At 39.3% G+C, this 21362-nt stretch overlaps 3 protein-coding genes across 5 annotated transcripts in view; 2 read left to right on the top strand and 1 right to left on the bottom strand.

The window, feature by feature from the left end:
• LOC137615349 (enoyl-CoA delta isomerase 2-like) overlaps nucleotides 1-3743 on the top strand; it is a 145480-nt gene extending 141737 nt beyond the window's left edge. Inside the window, exon 10 of the mRNA XM_068345157.1 lies at nucleotides 3624-3743. The gene's annotated coding sequence lies outside the window, so the exon portion shown is untranslated. The remainder of the gene's footprint in view (nucleotides 1-3623) is intronic.
• The window catches only part of LOC137615345 (inactive phospholipase C-like protein 1), a 1261629-nt gene that overhangs the window by 1093342 nt on the left and 146925 nt on the right, over nucleotides 1-21362 (top strand). The window lies entirely within an intron of this gene.
• Nucleotides 1-21362, bottom strand: part of LOC137615508 (inactive phospholipase C-like protein 1) — an 82639-nt gene that overhangs the window by 26263 nt on the left and 35014 nt on the right. The window contains 2 exon segments of the mRNA XM_068345424.1: nucleotides 3265-3362; nucleotides 3658-3834. Coding sequence (XP_068201525.1) covers nucleotides 3265-3362; nucleotides 3658-3834 — 275 coding nt within the window.

The following is a 21362-nucleotide window of genomic DNA, read 5'->3' as shown; positions in this document are numbered from 1 at the left end:
CCTTAAGCCACCATTATGTGGTTGCTGGCTGTGAGCAGGCTTGCAACGATCTCCTCAATTCGAGATACCAGTCTCTTTCACAGAAGGGAGCAGCACTCACCCATCCATGTATAAAATGTCAAGGAAGGTGCCCTAGATCCTGTAACACCTGGCCAATGGAAAAATTGCAAGGCCCCACACAAGCCCGTGCATCTCCGGCCAACTTGGCTAACAGGTTAGACAAGCCAAACCTTTTGTCATTGGACCAATGGGGCCGAGGACCAACCGGGCAACAGGAAAAGTGCACAGCCCAATATGACGCCATAAATCCTTGGACATCCTGGCTACTAGGGTAGTTAAGCCAGCCAACTGGCCCTCACCAGAGCACGGGCCATGTCCAGTCTGGCCTATGGAAAGAGTGCATGGCTCAGCATGGGCTGCTTCTCACACTAGCTTGACTACTAGGGTAGTTAAGCCAGCCAACCAGCTAGGCCTTGCCATGTGCAAGGGCCACGGTTCGGCCTGACCAACAGAATGATGCAATAGCCCAACATGAGGGCAGTGCATCTTGAGTCAGCCAAGCTACCGGGGTAGTCAGGCCAGCCAAGCTACCGGGGTAGTCAGGCCAGCCAAGCTACCGGGGTAGTCAGGCCAGCCAAGCTACCGGGGTAGTCAGGCCAGCCAAGCTACCGGGGTAGTCAGGCCAGCCAAGCTACCGGGGTAGTCAGATCAGCCAAGCTACCGGGGTAGTCAGGCCAGCCTGGCCAGCCAAGCTACCGGGGTAGGCAAATCAGCCAAGCTACCGGGTTAGTCAGGCCAGACAAGCCACTGGGGTAGTCAGGCCAGCCAAGCCACTGGGGTAGTCAGGCCAGCCAAGCTACCGGGATAGTCAGATCAGGCCAGCCCGGCTTCTGGTGTAGTCAGGCCAGCCCGGCTTCTGGTGTAGTCAGGCCAGCCCGGCTTCTGGTGTAGTCAGGCCAGCCCGGCTTCTGGTGTAGTCAGGCCAGCCCGGCTTCTGGTGTAGTCAGGCCAGCCCGGCTTCTGGTGTAGTCAGGCCAGCCCGGCTTCTGGTGTAGTCAGGCCAGCCCGGCTTCTGGTGTAGTCAGGCCAGCCCGGCTTCTGGTGTAGTCAGGCCAGCCCGGCTTCTGGTGTAGTCAGGCCAGCCCGGCTTCTGGTGTAGTCAGGCCAGCCCGGCTTCTGGTGTAGTCAGGCCAGCCCGGCTTCTGGTGTAGTCAGGCCAGCCCGGCTTCTGGTGTAGTCAGGCCAGCCCGGCTTCTGGTGTAGTCAGGCCAGCCCGGCTTCTGGTGTAGTCAGGCCAGCCCGGCTTCTGGTGTAGTCAGGCCAGCCCGGCTTCTGGTGTAGTCAGGCCAGCCCGGCTTCTGGTGTAGTCAGGCCAGCCCGGCTTCTGGTGTAGTCAGGCCAGCCCGGCTTCTGGTGTAGTCAGGCCAGCCCGGCTTCTGGTGTAGTCAGGCCAGCCCGGCTTCTGGTGTAGTCAGGCCAGCCCGGCTTCTGGTGTAGTCAGGCCAGCCCGGCTTCTGGTGTAGTCAGGCCAGCCCGGCTTCTGGTGTAGTCAGGCCAGCCCGGCTTCTGGTGTAGTCAGGCCAGCCCGGCTTCTGGTGTAGTCAGGCCAGCCCGGCTTCTGGTGTAGTCAGGCCAGCCCGGCTTCTGGTGTAGTCAGGCCAGCCCGGCTTCTGGTGTAGTCAGGCCAGCCCGGCTTCTGGTGTAGTCAGGCCAGCCCGGCTTCTGGTGTAGTCAGGCCAGCCCGGCTTCTGGTGTAGTCAGGCCAGCCCGGCTTCTGGTGTAGTCAGGCCAGCCCGGCTTCTGGTGTAGTCAGGCCAGCCCGGCTTCTGGTGTAGTCAGGCCAGCCTGGCTACTGGGGTAATCAGGCCAGCCCAACTGCTGGCATCAAGACAAAAATTAACTAACAATTATGAGAAAATGAACATAGAACCTTGGATCAAATGCAACAGTATGTCTCTAATTGTTCTTTGGGTCAAGGACAAAAGTGAAGAGTCTTTGACAGGAGAATGGATGGGGGGGGGGGGGGGTTGCCAGCCCTCATCACCTATTGTTAACTAACCTATTAATGATTTCAGTGGTTGTTCCAGCTCTAAAAAAGACTTCCTATTTTAGAGGAGGAAAGGTTTATATACACAAAGGAACAAACACGTATCAGTAAATCATTAAGGCTTTACATGATGCACTGATTGCAAAATGGCACCAAAATAAACTTCTTATCTCAGGTCTATAAAAAAATCCTTGAATTTATTAAGGTACAGTACATAAATGGTAAATTGGAAAATAATTTTTGATGTTGGCACCTTATATCTAATACACCTTTAATATCACAAATCTTTAAAGTACAGTAATGTAATTTGAATTTTTTCAAGCAACACAAACTTGAGTCCTTTATGAAGGGATAGGTTTTCAGCGCGAACTGGAATGGATGTTAAAATTATTAATGAAGTAGTTAACGACGAGTGGGAGCAAGAACGATTAGTCTGGTCCCCTTACCTGTCAAAGTTTCTTCACTTCTGACCTTTCAACTCAGGACTGAGAAGAGTGGTTGATGATATCAGTTATTATAAAGGACTTACATTTGAAGGGCTGGGAAAAATAAAAATTACTTTAAAAATTTGTGATTTGCTCCTATGCGAATATAAACCATCATCCTTTATTAAAGGAAACTCACTGCTTGGTGGGTCAGCAGTCCCCCTAGAATTGAACTGATAGGTTCTTTTTCTTCTAATCTGAGTCTCTCTGAGGGAAGATTCCCTGCCAGTACAGGAGTGAAGATGACTCTAGCAACCTATCTGTCTATCATTGGGATGAATAGGTTGACAGGCCCTGCCCTGTCCAAAAAGTTTGGTATATGGTCGAAGGAGCGATCCCTTTCCCTGAGGGGATGGCACTTCGGAATAATATACCGCGCATATGATGACTAAGAGGTTGGTATATATTCCAACATCTTCCCCCTCGTCTAGGGAGGATGTTGGTCAGAGGTATGTGGACATATAGTTCCATGTTGAAATTTTCTTGTATTATCATGATTTATTTTTTATTTATGACTATCCTAGTCAAAGTAATTATAAAGCTGACCTTAGCTTTTATGTAGTCTCTAGGGTTGCATGTTAACCAGAGTTTTGAGACATAGTATATAGTGTGTTGGGAAATTTAACAAAATTCCATAAACTTCATAAAGTTTCGCTGATGCAATTACAAAAAAAGATAGGAAACTTCAACAAATAAAGTATAAAAAGTTACTGAAATTGGCAGAAAACTTACCCCTCCTCCTTTTTTATTGGTAATCGAAACATGAACAAAAAGCGTAGCATTGTCTATTGGTTCTCCCATACTAGATAATAACCTTACATGCCGATAACCTAAGTAAAGGAGACAAAAGTTTAAAATTTAGCTGCTTGAAACTTCTAATCAATAAATTAAGTGCCACTATAATAAAAACACTAAAATTATGTTAGCAGTATTGATGAGAATACCATTTCATTCAAATCAGTACAGTACTGTAATTAATTCATAAAATGGAAAATGTTACAACTGTATATACTGAACACACTTCAGAAATGTTGTGTGAATGTGTTTTAATACCATAAATATATCGAACCATTCTTATTTTGATTTTTCAGTTTATTTCTAAATAGCATAAAACATTTTGATTACCTGTTTGTATGCATTCAAAAGGAATGGTACACTGCCCGACGAAGTCATCGCCGATATACTCGTCATCCAGGACGACAAATCTAACAAGTGCCAATTCGGGTAGATTTATGTGAAACTCAAAACTCTCATCGAAGATTGGAAAACTACCATCATTGCTAACAGTCCTTGTTTTTGCCTCTGAAAAAAATAAATAAAACCAGTTAGTTTTTCCCCCTTAGAACTGGACATGTATTGAATGATTATGAAAACAATAATCTTTGCAAATAAACCCCACACATCCAAATTATCTTTTGCCATTTGAAAGGGTACATGTATACCATTATTTCTCATTTTTATGTAGATCAAAACACTGCAAGGACAATAACCCAATGCAATGTATTTGTTTGAAGTACGAGTTTCCTTTTTAGAGACTCTGGGATATTACCAAGTTTTGACAAACATACAGTAGACTTAATTTCTTACATATTTTATTCATACCGTACAACTTATACTAAAATAAATCACTTCAATAACTCAAATCATTAACTTTCTTCATGGAGCTACAGTCATCACACTGCTTCAATTGTAATATGTGAGGGAGACGAGCACCCAATAGTGGACCCAAGGTGCCTTGGAGAAATGTTAATTAAAATTTACCCTTATGTTTTTAAGTTTATCAGACCATAGTCAATTATATCATAAATAAGCCAATGTAACCCATTTTATATTGCTCCAATTCTATGATTTCAATTAATAAAATAATGTCCTCAAGAATTTTCCATGTAAATGATCATTACAAAATGAACAAATATAATGAAGGTATAATATAGTATTAAACCACAGTACACAAATCACAAACCCAACTAAAAGCTATCCCGAGGGGTAACGACATGTCTTAACAATCTACCGGTATTTACTAAACAATTTTAGAGGGAGCGTTGAAATTCATAAACATTAATTTTTAATTAGACTTACTGTTCTTCAATCACTCTAAATCCATCACTAGACGACCATGACTAATGAGCTTTCGATGTAACGCAGAGGTTAAAGAGGTAAAGCAAATCTCTATTATTCATGGAAAAGTAATGTCAATATCTAAAAGACAATGTGGTCACAGGCCGAAGGAAATTTGGATACAACAGCCAGGTAATTCAAACAGAATTCGTGATCATACAATACATCAAACCGCTGTGTATGCAAGGCAGAGTTTTTTTCTATGGAGATAAAACAGTCATGAGACTGATAATAGTGTAAACATATTTTCAATATGGTGAGGGTGACTATCTTCCAGGTAACCCATAAAATTCTATAACTATAGAATTTCTTTCCCTTGATAAACCGGAAACATTACAAAATTGGAATTAATTTGTATTTCTCGTAACTATACAAAACTGAGTCATTTACATAGAAGAGATAGCAGCAAAGCAGGATTATACAGATGTTAAATTTTTTTTAAGAAGGTATAAACAACCCACTGGTAGTTAGTTACCTGTAAGCAGCGAGGAAGCACTGCTCCCTTTTCCCGGTTCCTCACTGACAAACTACTTTCCTTGCAGATGGAACTTACGGGGGTAGGTGTTGGCAACTCAGTATGAGTAAAGGACTGAGGTTTGTATAGTTAGGAAAATTACAAATTACTTCAAAATTTGTCATTTGTTCCTGTACATATACAAACTCTCGTCCTTTACATAGGAGACTCATCCTTAGGTGGGTGAAGTCCCCCTTACCATCTGGCTGGAAACTTTCCTTGGCATCTCTAACCTCGAGCATATTGATGAGTAAGGAGTGAAGACTCTTTACTCCTCCTTAACCAGTGGCTTTACAATACCATCAGGTCAATGGCTCCTGCAACAGAGGCAAATTCAAGCATAAGGTTTGCAAATTCAACATACGTAATGCAGTGGGTTTGCTTTAGACGCTCTTCTCTCCTCCTCACAAGGAGTGTGGGAATGACACCTCTGCAAACTAGTACAGTACAGAACAGATACATGTTACAGGGAGCTTACCTGTAGATAGATCAAATCCAGCTGACAATGTCAAATGCTGTACCCTAAGTAAGGGGACAGTGAAGAAAAGAAAAGGTCACTCATTTTTACATTCACCCCAGACTGATTTGTAACCTGCCCTTGATCAGCTGCTAATGGTCCTACGAGAGGACCTAAGGTTGCTATATCAGTTACTGTGCAACTACAACAGGTCCTAATGAGAATGTATCTTGTGATCTGTGGGTCAAGTCCTGCAAGTATTGGGCTGTGAAGGTTGACTGGTGCTTCCAAATGCCTGTTTGCAGTACCTGCGACAGAGAGTGTCTTGATAAATGCCACAGATGTACTTATGGCTCTGATGTTATATAAGAACACTTGTTCGTGTCCCCCTTTGGGAGAAAGGCGACGGATTGACTATGCGATCAATGACCTCTCTGATCTATGCAGAGATCGTGTTCTTAATCTCCTTAATTCTTACGGCGCTGACCAAATATTTTATCTAGGGGCATGGTCCACGATTAGTACTCTCACTGGACACCTTAACAGCCACTGATGAGCATGCTGAGAGTTTTGTCTTAAAAATGGATGGCTACCTTTTGAAATCTAATAAGGCAATCCTATGATGGGAGTACTTTCCCTTGGACTGTTTATTTCCATGCCTGAATATACTATGTTATTTATGGGCTAGAGATTCAACATCTGGTTTATCACGCTCACCAGATCCTGGGTAAAATGAAAGCAGCATGTCCCGGTTTTGGGGAAGGGTCTCCATCGAGTCCACTAATATCAGCCTGTCATCCACATATCGTAATAGATGTATCCCGTTGGAGTGGACCCAGGCTGATACCAGAATGAAGATTCTGGTGAATACTTGTGGGGCTGTTGACAACCCAAAACACAGCACCTTGAACTGGTATACTGTACCTCCTAGAGGAAGGATGGACGTAGATCTGGAAGTAAGCATCCTTGAGTTCTATTGTAACCACGAAGCCTAGTGGTCTGATTGCCTGCCTGACTATGGCTACAGTCTCCATTTTCAACAGTCAAGTGTACTAACTTGTACAACACCGAAAGGTCTATGACTGGTCTTCAGTCTCCAGACGCCATCTCGACAAGAAAGAGTCGACTGATGAAGCCTGGGGAGCCATCGAGACCTCCTAGAGAGTGCTCTTCTCTACCAAGGTCTCGACCTCTATCCGAAGGGCTCTCCTTCAACGATCCTTGAGTATAGGAATTTGACTTTACTGGTCGACAATCAGGGGAGGGAGAGAGTTGGTGAACAGGATGAGATATCCTGAACGTAAGATGTTTACCGTTCAACATTCCACCACGTAATGCAACCACCTCTTCCACCTGGACTGTAGGCATCCCCTACAGGTAGTATCGTCAGGAGAGTGGCCCCTAATGGGAACGCTGACCTCGTTGCTTGCCTCCTCATCCCTTACGTCCTTTGCCTCTCTTGCCTAGAAAGGGCACCTGACTGCAGCTTGAGAAGGAAGGAAGTTATCCTTGGAGGGCTCGTGAGTCTGTGTTGCAATAGGAGAGGCCTTTTGGACTGACAAGGCCTGAGCTACAGGTTGCCAGTATATTACAGCTTGGTGGAGGAGGGTGTCTTGGCTCACCTTTTTCCACTTCTTAACAACTTCCTTGATATCTTCTAGAGGGAATAGAGATGGATCCTTATTAGAGGCATTCCGCAGCTGTAAAAGTGTTCTCTGTGGGACCTGCTTCTGTAACTTTGAGACAATGACATCCCATTGCTTCAGGATCCAGTTGCACCACTCGTTCGCAGCCTGATGTGTAAGAAATTCCATCGCCCTTGCTCTGTCAGAACGATGTTCTTAAAATAGCTGACTGTACCTGACCAGCAGCCCATCCAGGAGAGGCCTTGATGGTCGCCATCGCCATCCTCTCTATATTCAGAGCATTGCTGAGAAGAGAACTGGCTAAGAGGCCAAACGGTTTATAGCAAAGCTTTGAACTAAGGCTGATACCATATGATCTAAAGGTGAGGAGGAAAGATTTGCATCTTGAATCCTGTAATACAGTACTCCCTCTGTCTTACAAAGGTGGGAGGAATGATCTTTGAATACCTCCCCACCCTATGCGAGTCATTTCTGGCTGACCCTTGGAAGTCAACCTTATCCAACCTTCATAGATAAGGACCATGGTAGTTCAAGCCGAGGCCTGTTTGCCCTTGGGGCCTGACAGAGCCTATTAGTGGCTGACTTACTTCCTTTCAGAGGAGAAAAAGGAGCCTCATCAAGGCCGTTGACTTTCCTCATGAAAGCCAACACTTATAGAAAGATGGATTCTAACTCCCATTCCTCGGTGTCTGGAATCTTAGGGCCAGCTGGAAGAAGTGCATCGACAAACTTTCCATGTCTTCTGACAACTCCTCGTCATCGCACCTAGTCGGTATTGGAGTGGGTCGATCTCTGGGGATGGGGTGATTCCCTGCTGCTGACAAGTAACTACCAATTGGTTGTTTACTCATCATGAGAAAGTTTTAAATGGCTGTTATCTCTCCAATGTAAAGGACAAGGGTTGTTACATGTACAAGAACAAAACAGAGATAAGTTGCACTTCTCTAACTCCAAAAATACATCATCCACTATGTAATCAAATGTTGAATAGATCCACAAGTATTGCATAAAGTTTGACCTCTACTGACTAAGTACTTATCTGTAGTCAATATTTTAAGTTAGGAAATTTACTTTTACAGTACAGTATATGGGCAAGATATTCTGGTTTGATGTTTGAGCAGTATTACAAATTGTAGGATTTAGTTAAGTTACAGCATAATGGTTGGTCATACTGTACTTTAATATGATATACAGTACAGTACTCTTGCACCTATAATCAGGAAGAGTATGTACCTATGTTAAAGGAGTGTTCAAATGCATTGAATGCAACTTGATTATAAGAATGTTTTTATTATTTTATAGTTTTACATCTAACCATAAAAGGAGCCTTAGCGTTACCGTCTCTTGCTAACCGATCTGTCACGCAAACTTAAGAGACTACCACTTTCCTTTTTTTCTTTGTGTGTATCAAGTTAGCTCACTGATCTACTGATTGGTGGGCTAAAAAGGGGAAAGCAAACTTCCTATTTTAATGGTTTGCCAAGTCCTGAGAAGTAGAGGAGTATGCAACAGCTCCCGACCAGTGGCCTAACAAGGCAGACGCCTGGAAACTGCCTTGGAGATGGCTTTTATCGTGGCAGACTAGGATGCTGAGAACACAGTTCTCCCAATACCAAGTCTCTAGACCGAAGTTAGTGGAGTAAAAGTCGTAATGGCAGCGTCAATCGGAAGTGGAGAGGGGTTGGCATCCTCTGAAACATAGAACCTTCTTTGCTGAGAGCTAGGGAGGCAGGGTCCTGCTCAAACAACTCAAGCATGCAGTAACGACTTCCTGACCCGAGATCTGGCCATCAACGCTATCTAGAGCCTCCTGACAGAGCACCCACCAAATCAGTTTAAAAGCGAGCCTTAAATCATGAAAAGTACTGAATCGCCAATTAATGGAAATCATACTGCACTTGACTGGTGATGTTATCTCTCCCCGGTCTCTGAACTCTCGGATGATAGAGAAGACCATAACAAATGTCGACTCCATCTCAGGGTTCTCTGTCTCTGCTGGTGTCAGTTCAGAGTCAGATGCCAAAGGATCGGTGGTAGCCTTGGACTCCACTTCCCTTGGGAAAGGGGAATTCTCAACAGGTTCTGGTGGTAGAGCTTGTTGCTTTGTAAGCCTCCTCTCAGGACCTAAGACAGAACCTGGTTGGTAGTTTGATAAAACAAGGATGACAGCAAGTGAGTTTGAAACCTCTGTGGCCTGGATGGTACTGTTTCCATTTACATGGATCTTGGGTGACAGGATAGGGGCCTGAACCACGTTAGAATTTTTACGTAATCACGGCAGTGTCACAGTAAAGTTAAAAAACTGAAAAGTAAAAAAACATATCCAGTGTACATTCTCTGTGAGTGATTATAAGAATACTTTTTTGGATAAGTGTCATTTTGAACTGTAGAAGAAGTTAAGTCCTTTTTGTGAACCTGTGGTTACAGAAAAGTTTTACTCACTTAAATGTTATCGGGAACCTAAATTTGGGTCCTTTGGGCAAGGTTCCTGGAGACGTCGTTGCCTACTACAGCAGTGGGTTCACTTTAAGGGGAAGGGAGGGGGAATATCATCTTCACTGGGGTAAATATGATAAAACTGCCTCACCTGAAGCTTGCCTCAACGGCAGATTGGAGTCACTTTCCTTCATTTTCACTGGGGAAAGGTGATAAAACTGCCTCACCTGAAGCTTGCCTCAAGGGTAGATCGAAGATACCTTCCTTCTTCATTTTTCCCCCGGAGTACTCAGCTACAGAGGAAACCAAAGAAGGCCCAGCAGTTTGAGCACTGGAGGGTAAGAAGCAAAATCCAGAAGATTTCATCAGTTTGGGGGACGACCGAAAAGCCAAAGAATCCGTCTAGACTTCTTCGGATTGGGGGAGACCCCAAAGCCAAAAATCTGTCTTGGACTTCTGCAATTTCCCACATGCCTACTCATGGATTCTCCATCACTATCACACTATCATTTTGTGCTGAATTTTAGGTACCATAATAAAGCTGAACCTGTTAGTTCTTTCATTTCAAGACTATCCAATTAATTGCCATTTTGGAATTCACTTGTCCTAGAAAACCAGCTTAGTTGAGTGTTGTGGCTTTTGGCGTGCAGACATGTTGTATATGTATGTTTAGTTATTTTATATGAATCAAACATTTTCAAAGAGATTATCACAGAACATCAGAGCACATATAGTTTTCTTCATGAAAATTCAGCACTTTCAATAAGTGTTAGGTGTCCTGAGAGTGACTGCCTTACTTATTTGTGAAGACATGAGAAGCATTCAAATCCCTCTGTACCATAAAACTCAGAAAATAGTGGTGTAATTTATAACATTGTTAAAGAGAGTAAAGGAACTTTCCTTCACGGGTCCCATCTTCTCCATTGGAAATTATTTTGTTTGTAAACCACTCTTTGAATAAGTGTTGGGACCATCTTTTAGATATCAAGGAGCTGTGAATATCTCCTTTGAATTGAAGGATCTTTTGTTCAGAAGTTACAGACAACAATTTTGAGAATCAAAAACCCCTTATTGGCTGAGGTGATTGATAAATCTTCCTTTGGAACAAGTTAATATGACACTAGAAGGGCTCTTAGTGACATATGGGTGTTCAGGGGTGCAGGTATTGTTAGGGGTTTGAAAACCTATTCTCTTGGCCCTTTTATTGAACCATTGGCTCGCAAAAATGACACTGCAACATTAGAGGGTATAATCTAGAAATGTATTAAAGATAGAAGGATTGTGCTTAGTGATAAGTGATCTTTGTACAACTCTTGCTAGTCTCTTGGGTATAACCACTGTAATGTGACCCACAATGAAAATTTTGTAGACCCCAATAACTAGGACACTCCAAAATAGTGTAATGAATGTCTTGCAGTTACTGTAATTTTGTTTCCTATCCTCCCTACGCTATTTTCCTGTTGGAGCCCTTGGGCTTATAACATCCTGCTTTTTCGACTAGGGTTATAGCTTAGCTAGTAATAATAATGATAAGTGAAAAATTGGGTGACGCAATCCGGTAATCAGTAGGAATATGTCCAGAAGTATTTATTTTGTTTTATTTTCATTAAATATCCAAAGAAAGAGCTTCTTTGTCATTTTTAAAACAAATCCAGTCTTCTTTACCCTGCACAATCTAAATCACAGCATATTCCTGTTCTTCACACAGACGAATCACAAGCTATCTTTTCCAAACTTTCTAAATCCGTATCTTCCAATTCTATTTAAGATTAAGTGAAGGGTCTAACCATAATAGAGTATGTAAAAAAAATTGGGGTGAGTAATAATACGACAGAGTCCCACCCAGCCAGGTTTGCATGAAAAAATCTGTTTATTCCATTAGCTTTCTTATTGTTTTATTGTGTTCTGATGTTATTACCTTCCGCAAAAGTAGCGTTTTCCGAGTACCACCACCCGACAGTAATTTGGAGAACGCCAGGTGGGATAATGGACAGTAATGAATTACAGAAGAGAATTACAACAGAAACAGACAAAACAACACGAAAACTGGAAAAATATATTTTCCTGCAAAAATATTATTGACATCACTTATGAAAGCTCTCTTGGGCCCATTCTTCTCTATATACTGTACTTGTATCTACGAGTACGTTGGTTAATAAACTATTAACATTAATTATTCACATACTGATCTTTGCTCCACCATGGCTCGCTTCATTCGCAAATTAAACATTACTGTATATCACTGCTCCCATGTTCTCGCACATGGTACATATTACGCAACGCGCGTTCACCGAGTGGGCGAGAATTTTGCAGTATCCTTAGTTTACTCTGAGTCTTGCACTAAGAGTATATTGGTTAATGACTGGCTTTGCTCACAATTACACATTACAGTACATCACTGCTCCTGTGTTCTGGCAAGCGGTGCATATTGCGTTACGCACGTTTGGCGAGTGGGCGAGCATTTTTTCCATATCCTTAGTTTACACGGAGCCTTAAAACGGATTTTGATGTAATAAAATTCTATTTTTGGGCGAGATAGCCATGTCATCCTGATGGAGGGTCCTTCCGGCAGCTTCCTACTGTATAATATTTCTGCGAGTGATATTACAAGAGAATTACTGTCAGGTATCACGGGGTTCTAACCCCCGGAATGACTATCGTAAGATATCATGTATAATCAGGGACGTATCCTATTAACTTATCTTAATAGTTGGAGTCAGAGTCAGAGTACCCAAAATCAGGAGTAAAAACTGACTCGACGGTTAGTGACGCCCCATTGGGTCCTGCTTGTTCGATAAGGTCACTAGGTCCTGGTTGTTGGGTATGGCGACTCGGTCCTGGCTCAGTGTTATTGCCACTCTATCCTATGTTGGTTGCATGCCCAAATGGTGGATACAATTTTGCAGCAGCAAGAAAGAACCAGTGCAGCAACTCTTTGTAATCAGGCACAGAATTTATAAATATATAGTGAGAGATATACTGCTTATAGTACTCTCTCCGAACACCAGACTTTAACATACGACTTAATTAATCTCCCTCTATAACCGTTCACTGTTTTGGGTAAGGATTTCAGGATTTTCCACAAAGTCTTCACTATGGTTTATCATCAAGTGCCAGTACTGTACCCAAATTCACTATTTTTCTTATTTGCGGCCAACTCGTTACCAACTATAATGCTACCAGGCCATAAATACTTTTGAATAAGAGGTATTAATGTTGCAGTGTTTCCATGTGGACTTTCAATCAGTGGCACTACAATAAATCTCTTTGAGAAACACTATTCCACCAAAAAACCCACACACCAGGAATTTCTCTACCCTGACCATATTTAGACTTGCTATACTTCAACTCATCTGTTTCAATAAAAATGTCTGGCCCTCCAATTGGTGGCTGATTATCAGCAAAATGTTTAGTTACCTCGGAACTATAGCTCCTCCAATTAACACTGGCTTCAGAACCCAAATTTAGGTTCCCGATAACATTCAAGTGAGTAAAACTTTTCTGTAACCACAGGTTCACGAAAAGGACTAACGAAAGGACAATTATCCAAAAAATTATTCTTATAATCACTCACAGAGAATGTACACAAGATATTTATTTTACTTTTGGGGTTTTTTAACTTTACTGTGACACTGCTAATAATGATCGTCAGGCAGCAACAAACACGCTTTATAACACTTGGGGCAAATTATTTCAGAAAAAGGCACACTGTGATTACGTAAAAATTTTAACGTTTCTTTTTTATTCGTTAAAAATAGTCTAATAGCTTCGTGTGGGGTAAATTCACCAATTGTACAAAGGGTCACTTGAAGCCAAGGCAAGCCACACTTTGTGATTTGAAAATGACAGGGGAATCATGGAGATGCATAAATAACATTTTCCATCAAGGACCAATCAAATGGTGTGTTTATAATGTACCTACTATGGGTTTCACAGACAGTGCAAGTGCGATTTTTTGCAATTATTCTGTAACGAACACTCGTATCAGTACGAGATTTTACTATAGTGTATTACACCCAGTAAGGAAATTTATAGGAGTATTATGAATCATTTATTGTAAATAATAAAGACTTTTGTACCTATACCAAGAGGCAAACCTCATTAGCCAAGCAAGAAAACAAACACCAGGTTGGAAGACCTCCGCCTGCCTACAACCCCCTTCACCTCCAATCCCCATTTTCTTCCTCCCCTCTCCTTTCTTCCCTCACCTGCCCTACGTCTTTCCTTCTCTCTTTCTCCCTCTCTGAATGTTGCTTTGATTTAAACATATTTTTTTACAATTTTTTTTCTATCAATCTAATAATTATTTACATAACCAATACCATATAGAGAGAGAGAGAGAGAGAGAGAGAGAGAGAGAGAGAGAGAGAGAGAGAGAGAGAGAGAGAGAGAGATGAGCAAACCAGTGAATAAAGCAGTAAGTCATCTGATAGGTAACAACCGATTGAATTGTTCCATATCTACAACAATAAATATTATAATTAGATAAGATAGATAGATAGATAGATAGATAGAGTGCTTGATATAAAAAAAAAAAATCATACAAAATAAGTTGCAACTTAAGCTACCTTCTCAGATAGAGAGCATGAAGGGAAGGGAAAGAACGGAGAGGGATGGATGGCGTGGAGGTGGAGAGAGATAGCTTGAAGCAGGGGGAGAGCAGGTGAGGGATGAAAGGAGAGGGAGGGAGGGGGTGGAGGTAGAGGTTCTGTATATTATTGTTCGGTTTTGTGACTGGATGATTGATATTTTGCCCTTTGGCATAGGGACAAGTGTCTTTATAATTAATAATTAACGATTCATTATACCCCTATAAATTTCCTCACTGGGTGTAATACCTTATAGCAACATCTCGTATTGATACGACTGTTCGTTACAGAATAATTGCAAAAAATCGCACTTGCACTGTCTGTGAAACCCATAGTAGATTCTGATTGGCCAATTCATATTACTGATCAAGCAAAATGGGGGAGAAAAGCCAATAGTTTAATAGAATAGGAAGGAACATACAAAGTAATTGGAGCTAATCTCTCTGTCATTATAAAGATGAACAAAAAACTTGGGAAAAAAAAACCTTCATTTACCGTAAGCTGATTAATTTTTTTCTCTCTTATTACGTATTTGTGTTGATGTATTGATAAGAATTGTTTTTTTTCCAAGGGTTTTACCAGACAAAAATATAAATGACAATAAAAGCGTTGGGTGGGTTTCCATTGTAGTATTACCCGTAATCTTAGGGTAAGCTGAGGATAAGGCTCCTTGGTTGAGTTAGGTGGGGAGCCTTAGGTTAGGTAGTGTTCTTGTGTTTGTGATTTTCAGTCATAACTTTGAGAATTCTAAATTTGTAAAATTTTATAAACAGCGATTTCCCACAATTACTTGCATCAGAACAGTTCAGAGTACCTATAAATACACCACTTAATTTTCTAATTTTGAATATTGTGCTATAGTAATTATTTACCCACATTTCTATTTCTGATGCTGTCCATTCCATCCAAAATTGGTTCCAAAAATTTTTGGTTTTATTGCACTTGTTTTTTGTTTATTCTTTATCCTTGTCAAAAATTTAGCGGAATTATGGTGATTTGAAGATAGGAGGGAGAAGGGATGGTCCACAAGGGGCACCCTATAGCCCATAAAAGTAAGGACCTGGCCCCTAGGCTAGAAGGGTGTGGTTAGGTTAAAACAGCTTTCCCAGTTTGGTAATTTGCTGTTATTACCCCCACCACTAATTTCCGATATAACCCAAATACTATTTTTCAGGTTTTAATTATTTAATCTGTAGGTGGATAAAATTCAAACCTAACCTCAAAAATAGTATAGGGGTTATATCGGAAATTAGTGGTGGGGCAATAACAGCTAAGTACCCTCTTGTTTTACTCCCTTTGTGTACAGCATACACACACACACACAAAAATCTACAATAATTCCCTGCTACCTCAAATTACTGGAATCCACTGGATTTACTGGAATAATCAGGGAAAATACTGGAATCCCCTTGAAAATTACCGAAATCCCCTACAATATCACTGCAAACCCTTAGAAATCGATATGTGTTTTTATTAAAATACGTTATTTTTATGTTTTTAGCATTTATATTTTTTTATATATTTGCAGGTAGAAAATTGGCTACGGGTTGTGACCTGGGAAGGGGGTCCTGGCTAGGGGTTGCAACCTGGGAACTACTAGGTTAGGTTAGGTGGGTTTGTTGGGTTCTGTACCCTTTTATATATTGTGTAAAGGGTATATAGAAAAATGCTTTAAAATATATATCATATTTAATTTACTAAAAAAATAATGTAAATTAATAAACACATCATTTATCGATTTCTAAGGGTTTGCAGTGATATTGTAGGGAATTTCGGTAATTTTCAAGGGGATTCCAGTAATTAGTGGTTCCCATAATTCTCCATTATTGTTGCTCTTAAAAGGGATCTTCTATCCCTAAAACAACTCATTTTCCGACAAAGTAAAATTCGTTAAAAAAAAAAAAAAAACAATGTAAAGTCGGTAGATATGCTGTCTTGATGCCAAGCAAAATTCAATTATCAGTATTTACTGAAACCTGATACTAACCGTAAACTTGTAATCTCTTTTCGAAGTTAGCCAATCAATTATTGCGTTAGCAGTCCAAAAACCAAGTTAAACAATTAAATTGATTTGGTTCTTAACCAACGATCAGGAGTAAAAGCGTTCACGTGTAACACTCTGATAAGACCATAAAATCCGTTGGTAGACAATTTAAACCACAAATTAATAACTACTAAGCTTACCTGAATACCAAGGGAGACGGAACTACATGCGATGGTATTAGGCAAAGACTGTATACTGAAGGAACTTGAAGATAGGAAGGCTCAAAATACGAATGATAATACACTAGTTGGCAACTCCAAAGTTAATACAATAGTTTGACCGCTCAGTATTGAGATGGCGTTGTGGGTATATCGTTTGTCGTCTGTTTGTTTATATTTAGAATTTGACAGCTGACACAACGAAATCATGGCGCCAACAGTGAATAAGTCACACTGTTATTTGCAATAAACGAAAAGAAACCAATCCTCATTAGGTGTTTCACAGGTTCCCTAAGGACAAAGAACGGTGAGTACTAGCAGTATAATACATGAAATATGTGCTACTAATGAGTGAGTCCCACTGATATTAGATATAAGATTAAGGGTAGGCATCCGCAATACACTTTTCTCAAACTGTTTTATTTGGTTATAAAACTATTGAAATAATGTATTTCTCAGGAGCTGACATATTTGGCGTTAGGATCATGTTTGGTGGTATGTATTATATTTAACTTTGATTTAAATTATAAGTATATGAATATTTCAGCATGTTTGCACACCTGAGTAGCATTACAGGAGTATCCTGCTTCAACATATTATTTTGTTAAGTGTTCCTTGTCTTCTTATTTTTTTCTATTTCCCAAATAAAGACTAACATTTTACAGTATTTGTAAACTGTATTTGTATTTTCATGAACATTGAATGTGTGTTTACTGTTTGTGCTTTCTATGTTTGCATACTTGCTTTGTCTTACGTTTGCACCATGTATTCAATTCATGAAGAAATCCTTTTTTAGTATTATGTTTTCTCATATCTATAATTATATTAGAGTTTAATTGTATGTAATTCATGACCCAATTTTAGCTTGCTTGTATGTATATATATATATATATATATATATATATATATATATATATATATATATATATATATATATATATATGTATGTATGTATGTATGTTTATATATATATATATATATATATATATATATATATATATATATATATATATATATATATATATATATATATATATATATATATATATATATATATATATATATATATATATATATATATATATATAAATATGTGTGTGTGTGTGTGCAATATTTACTGTTATTTTTTCTCATGCATAATTTATTAAAGTTCCTTTGATGTGATTTATCTTTCATTTTTGGTTGGCTTGTATGCTACCTTATTTCTATTTCTATCCCATTTTGATTATTTTTATGTGTGATTCAATTTAGTGAGTTATTTTATTCCTTTTATTTGTATATCTATACATTTATTAGTTTATATTACTAAAGAGTATACATGAGTGCATCATGCATTTCCGTTTCAATAAAAAAAACCATTGTGTTTTATATACACCTAATATCATTCTACAATGGCCTACAAACTGTAATCAAATGTATGCCTACACATCACATATGACTAAGTTTAACAAATCAGATAATCAAATGTATGCCTACACACCACACATGACTAAGTTTAACAAATCATCAGATATACAGTATGTTTAACTTTATTCGAACGTGATATTGTATAGAATATCTATAAAAAGGATTGTAATATACAATACTTGAAATTGAAAGAAAATCAACTAAATTATAAGAGACATAGCTATTCAGTTTCTGAAAAAACAGACTGAGAAACATAAGGATATGTATTCTTAATCTAAAAATGTACCTATTTGTAAAATTACAATTTAGTTATCTAAAATTTAAGAACGTCATAAATATAAGAATAATATATATTGACGTAGTAATGCAAATTATGAAATAATATGTCGCAAATTTACAATCTAACTCCATCCTATATTCCCGTAAGGATTACGGCACCGAATGTTTAACCCTTCACTTCATAGATTATTATTATTATTATCATTATTATTATTATTATATCATTATTACTTGCTAAGCTACAACCCTAGTTGGAAAAGCAAGATGCTATAAGCCCAGGGGCTCCAACAGGGAAAATAGCCCAGTGAGGAAAGGAAACAAGGAAAAATATTTTAAGAAGAGTAACAACATTAAAATAAATATCTCCTATATAAACTTTAACAAAACAAGAGGAGGAGAAATAAGATAGAATAGTGTACCCTCAAGCAAGAGAACTCTAATCCAAGACAGTGGAAGACCATGGCACAGAGGCTATGGCACTACCCAAGACTAGAGAACAATGGTTTAATTTTGGAGTGTCCTTCTCCTAGAAGAGCTGCTTACCATAGCTAAAGAGTTTCTTCTACCTTTAGAAAGGGGAAAGTGCCTACTGAACCATTACAGTGCAGCAGTTAACCCCTTGGACGAAGAAGAATTATTTAGTAATCTCAGTGTTGTCAGGTGTATGAGGACAGAGGAGAATATGTAAAGAATATGCTAGACTCTTCAGTGTATGTGTACGCAATGGGAAAATAAACCGTAACCAGAAGGAAGGATCCAATGTAGTACTGTCTGGCCAGTCAAAAGACGCCATAACTCTCTAGTGGTAGTATGTCAACGGGTAGCTGGTGCCCTGGCCAACCTACTACCTATGGAGCCATTCGTTTCGAATGGAAGTATCTGGCATCTTTTCATAGCACACTCATTTGAGTGCTATTAGGCTCAGTCTTCCTATCTTCCTTCAGTATATAGTCTTTGGTAATAGGCTATCTGGCTACCAACTTATCATACAATATAAAATTGTAAACTGAAATATGAGAATCACGTTTTTTTTACCAGGTAAGGAGGAAAAGTTCGATTGAATAAATAAATGGGCGTTATATCATTCATCAGAGAAATGATTCAGTAAAGCATACATTTTAAAAGACTTTTAAGTACTTCCTCAAACATTAAGCACTAAAGATTTATTAGCAAGCTAAGGGTACGTTAAGAAATCACATTGTGCATTATGTTCACTATGTAGAAAGCTTAATAATTCTGATCAAAATATATTTCCTGCAATATTTTCGATTATTGTACTATGTTCATCTAAATGAACGTATATCTATTACGATGTTTATATTCATAAAGCATTATCAAATGTTGCGTCATTTAACTGCCATTTCACTTTCCTTGCAGAAATTTAGAAATAAGACAATGTCAAAACTTGTAAGGTCTTAATTTAGTAATACAAATATCATTACAAGAGCCGTTTTATTTTTTATGTACTCTTAAAACAAATCTGCACTTGTACTTTTCTTCCCATATAATTTCCTCAAACACTTGGTGACTTTTCTTCCCAAACAATTTCCTCAAACATTTGGTGACTTTTCTTCCCATACAATTCCCTCAAACACTTGGTGACTTTTCTTCCCATATAATTTCCTCAAACACTTGGTGACTTTTCTTCACAAACAATTTCCTCAAACACTTGGTGACTTTTCTTCCCATACAATTTCCTCAAACACTAGATGACTTTTCTTCCCATACAATTTCCTCAAACACTAGATGACTTTTCTTCCCATACAATTTCCTCAAACACTTGGTGACTTTTCTTCCCAAACAATTTCCCCAAACACTTGGTGACTTTTCTTCCCATACAATTTCCTCAAACACTTGGTGACTTTTCTTCCCATACAATTTCTTCAAAACCTTGGTGACTTTTCTTCCCATACAATTTCCTCAAACACTTGGTAACTTTTCTTCCCATACAATTTCTTCAAAACCTTGGTGACTTTTCTTCCCATACAATTTCCTCAAACACTTGGTGACTTTTCTTCCCATACAATTTCTTCAAAACCTTGGTGACTTTTCTTCCCATACAATTTCCTCAAACACTTGGTGACTTTTCTTCCCATACAATTTCCCCAAACACTTGGTAACTTTTCTTCCCATACAATTTCCTCAAACACTTGGTGACTTTTCTTCCCAAACAATTTCCCCAAACACTTGGTGACTTTTCTTCCCATACAATTTCCCCAAACACTTGGTAACTTTTCTTCCCATACAATTTCCTCAAACACTTGGTGACTTTTCTTCCCATACAATTTCTTCAAAACCTTGGTGACTTTTCTTCCCATACAATTTCCTCAAACACTTGGTGACTTTTCTTCCCAAACAATTTCCTCAAACACTTGGTGACTTTTCTTCCCAAACAATTTCCCCAAACACTTGGTGACTTTTCTTCCCATACAATTTCCTCAAACACTTGGTGACTTTTCTTCCCAAACAATTTCCCCAAACACTTGGTGACTTTTCTTCCCATACAATTTCCTCAAACACTTGGTGACTTTTCTTCCCATACAATTTCCTCAAACACTTGGTGACTTTTCTTCCCAAACAATTTCCCCAAACACTTGGTGACTTTTCTTCCCATACAATTTCCTCAAACACTTGGTGACTTTTCTTCCCAAACACTTGGTGACTTTTCTTCCCATACAATTTCCTCAAACACTTGGTGACTTTTCTTCCCAAACAATTTCCCCAAACACTTGGTGACTTTTCTTCCCATACAATTTCCTCAAACACTTGGTGACTTTTCTTCCCATACAATTTCTTCAAAACCTTGGTGACTTTTCTTCCCATACAATTTCCTCAAACACTTGGTGACTTTTCTTCCCATACAATTTCTTCAAAACCTTGGTGACTTTTCTTCCCATACAATTTCCTCAAACACTTGGTGACTTTTCTTCCCAAACAATTTCCTCAAACACTTGGTGACTTTTCTTCCCAAACAATTTCCTCAAACACTTGGTGACTTTTCTTCCCATACAATTTCCCCAAACACTTGGTAACTTTTCTTCCCATACAATTTCCTCAAACACTTGGTAACTTTTCTTCCCATACAATTTCTTCAAAACCTTGGTGACTTTTCTTCCCATACAATTTCCTCAAACACTTGGTGACTTTTCTTCCCATACAATTTCTTCAAAACCTTGGTGACT

Source organism: Palaemon carinicauda, chromosome 21, assembly GCF_036898095.1.
Source record: "Palaemon carinicauda isolate YSFRI2023 chromosome 21, ASM3689809v2, whole genome shotgun sequence".
Taxonomy (NCBI): Eukaryota; Metazoa; Arthropoda; class Malacostraca; order Decapoda; family Palaemonidae; genus Palaemon; species Palaemon carinicauda.
This window is presented reverse-complemented; position numbering and strand designations above follow the sequence as displayed.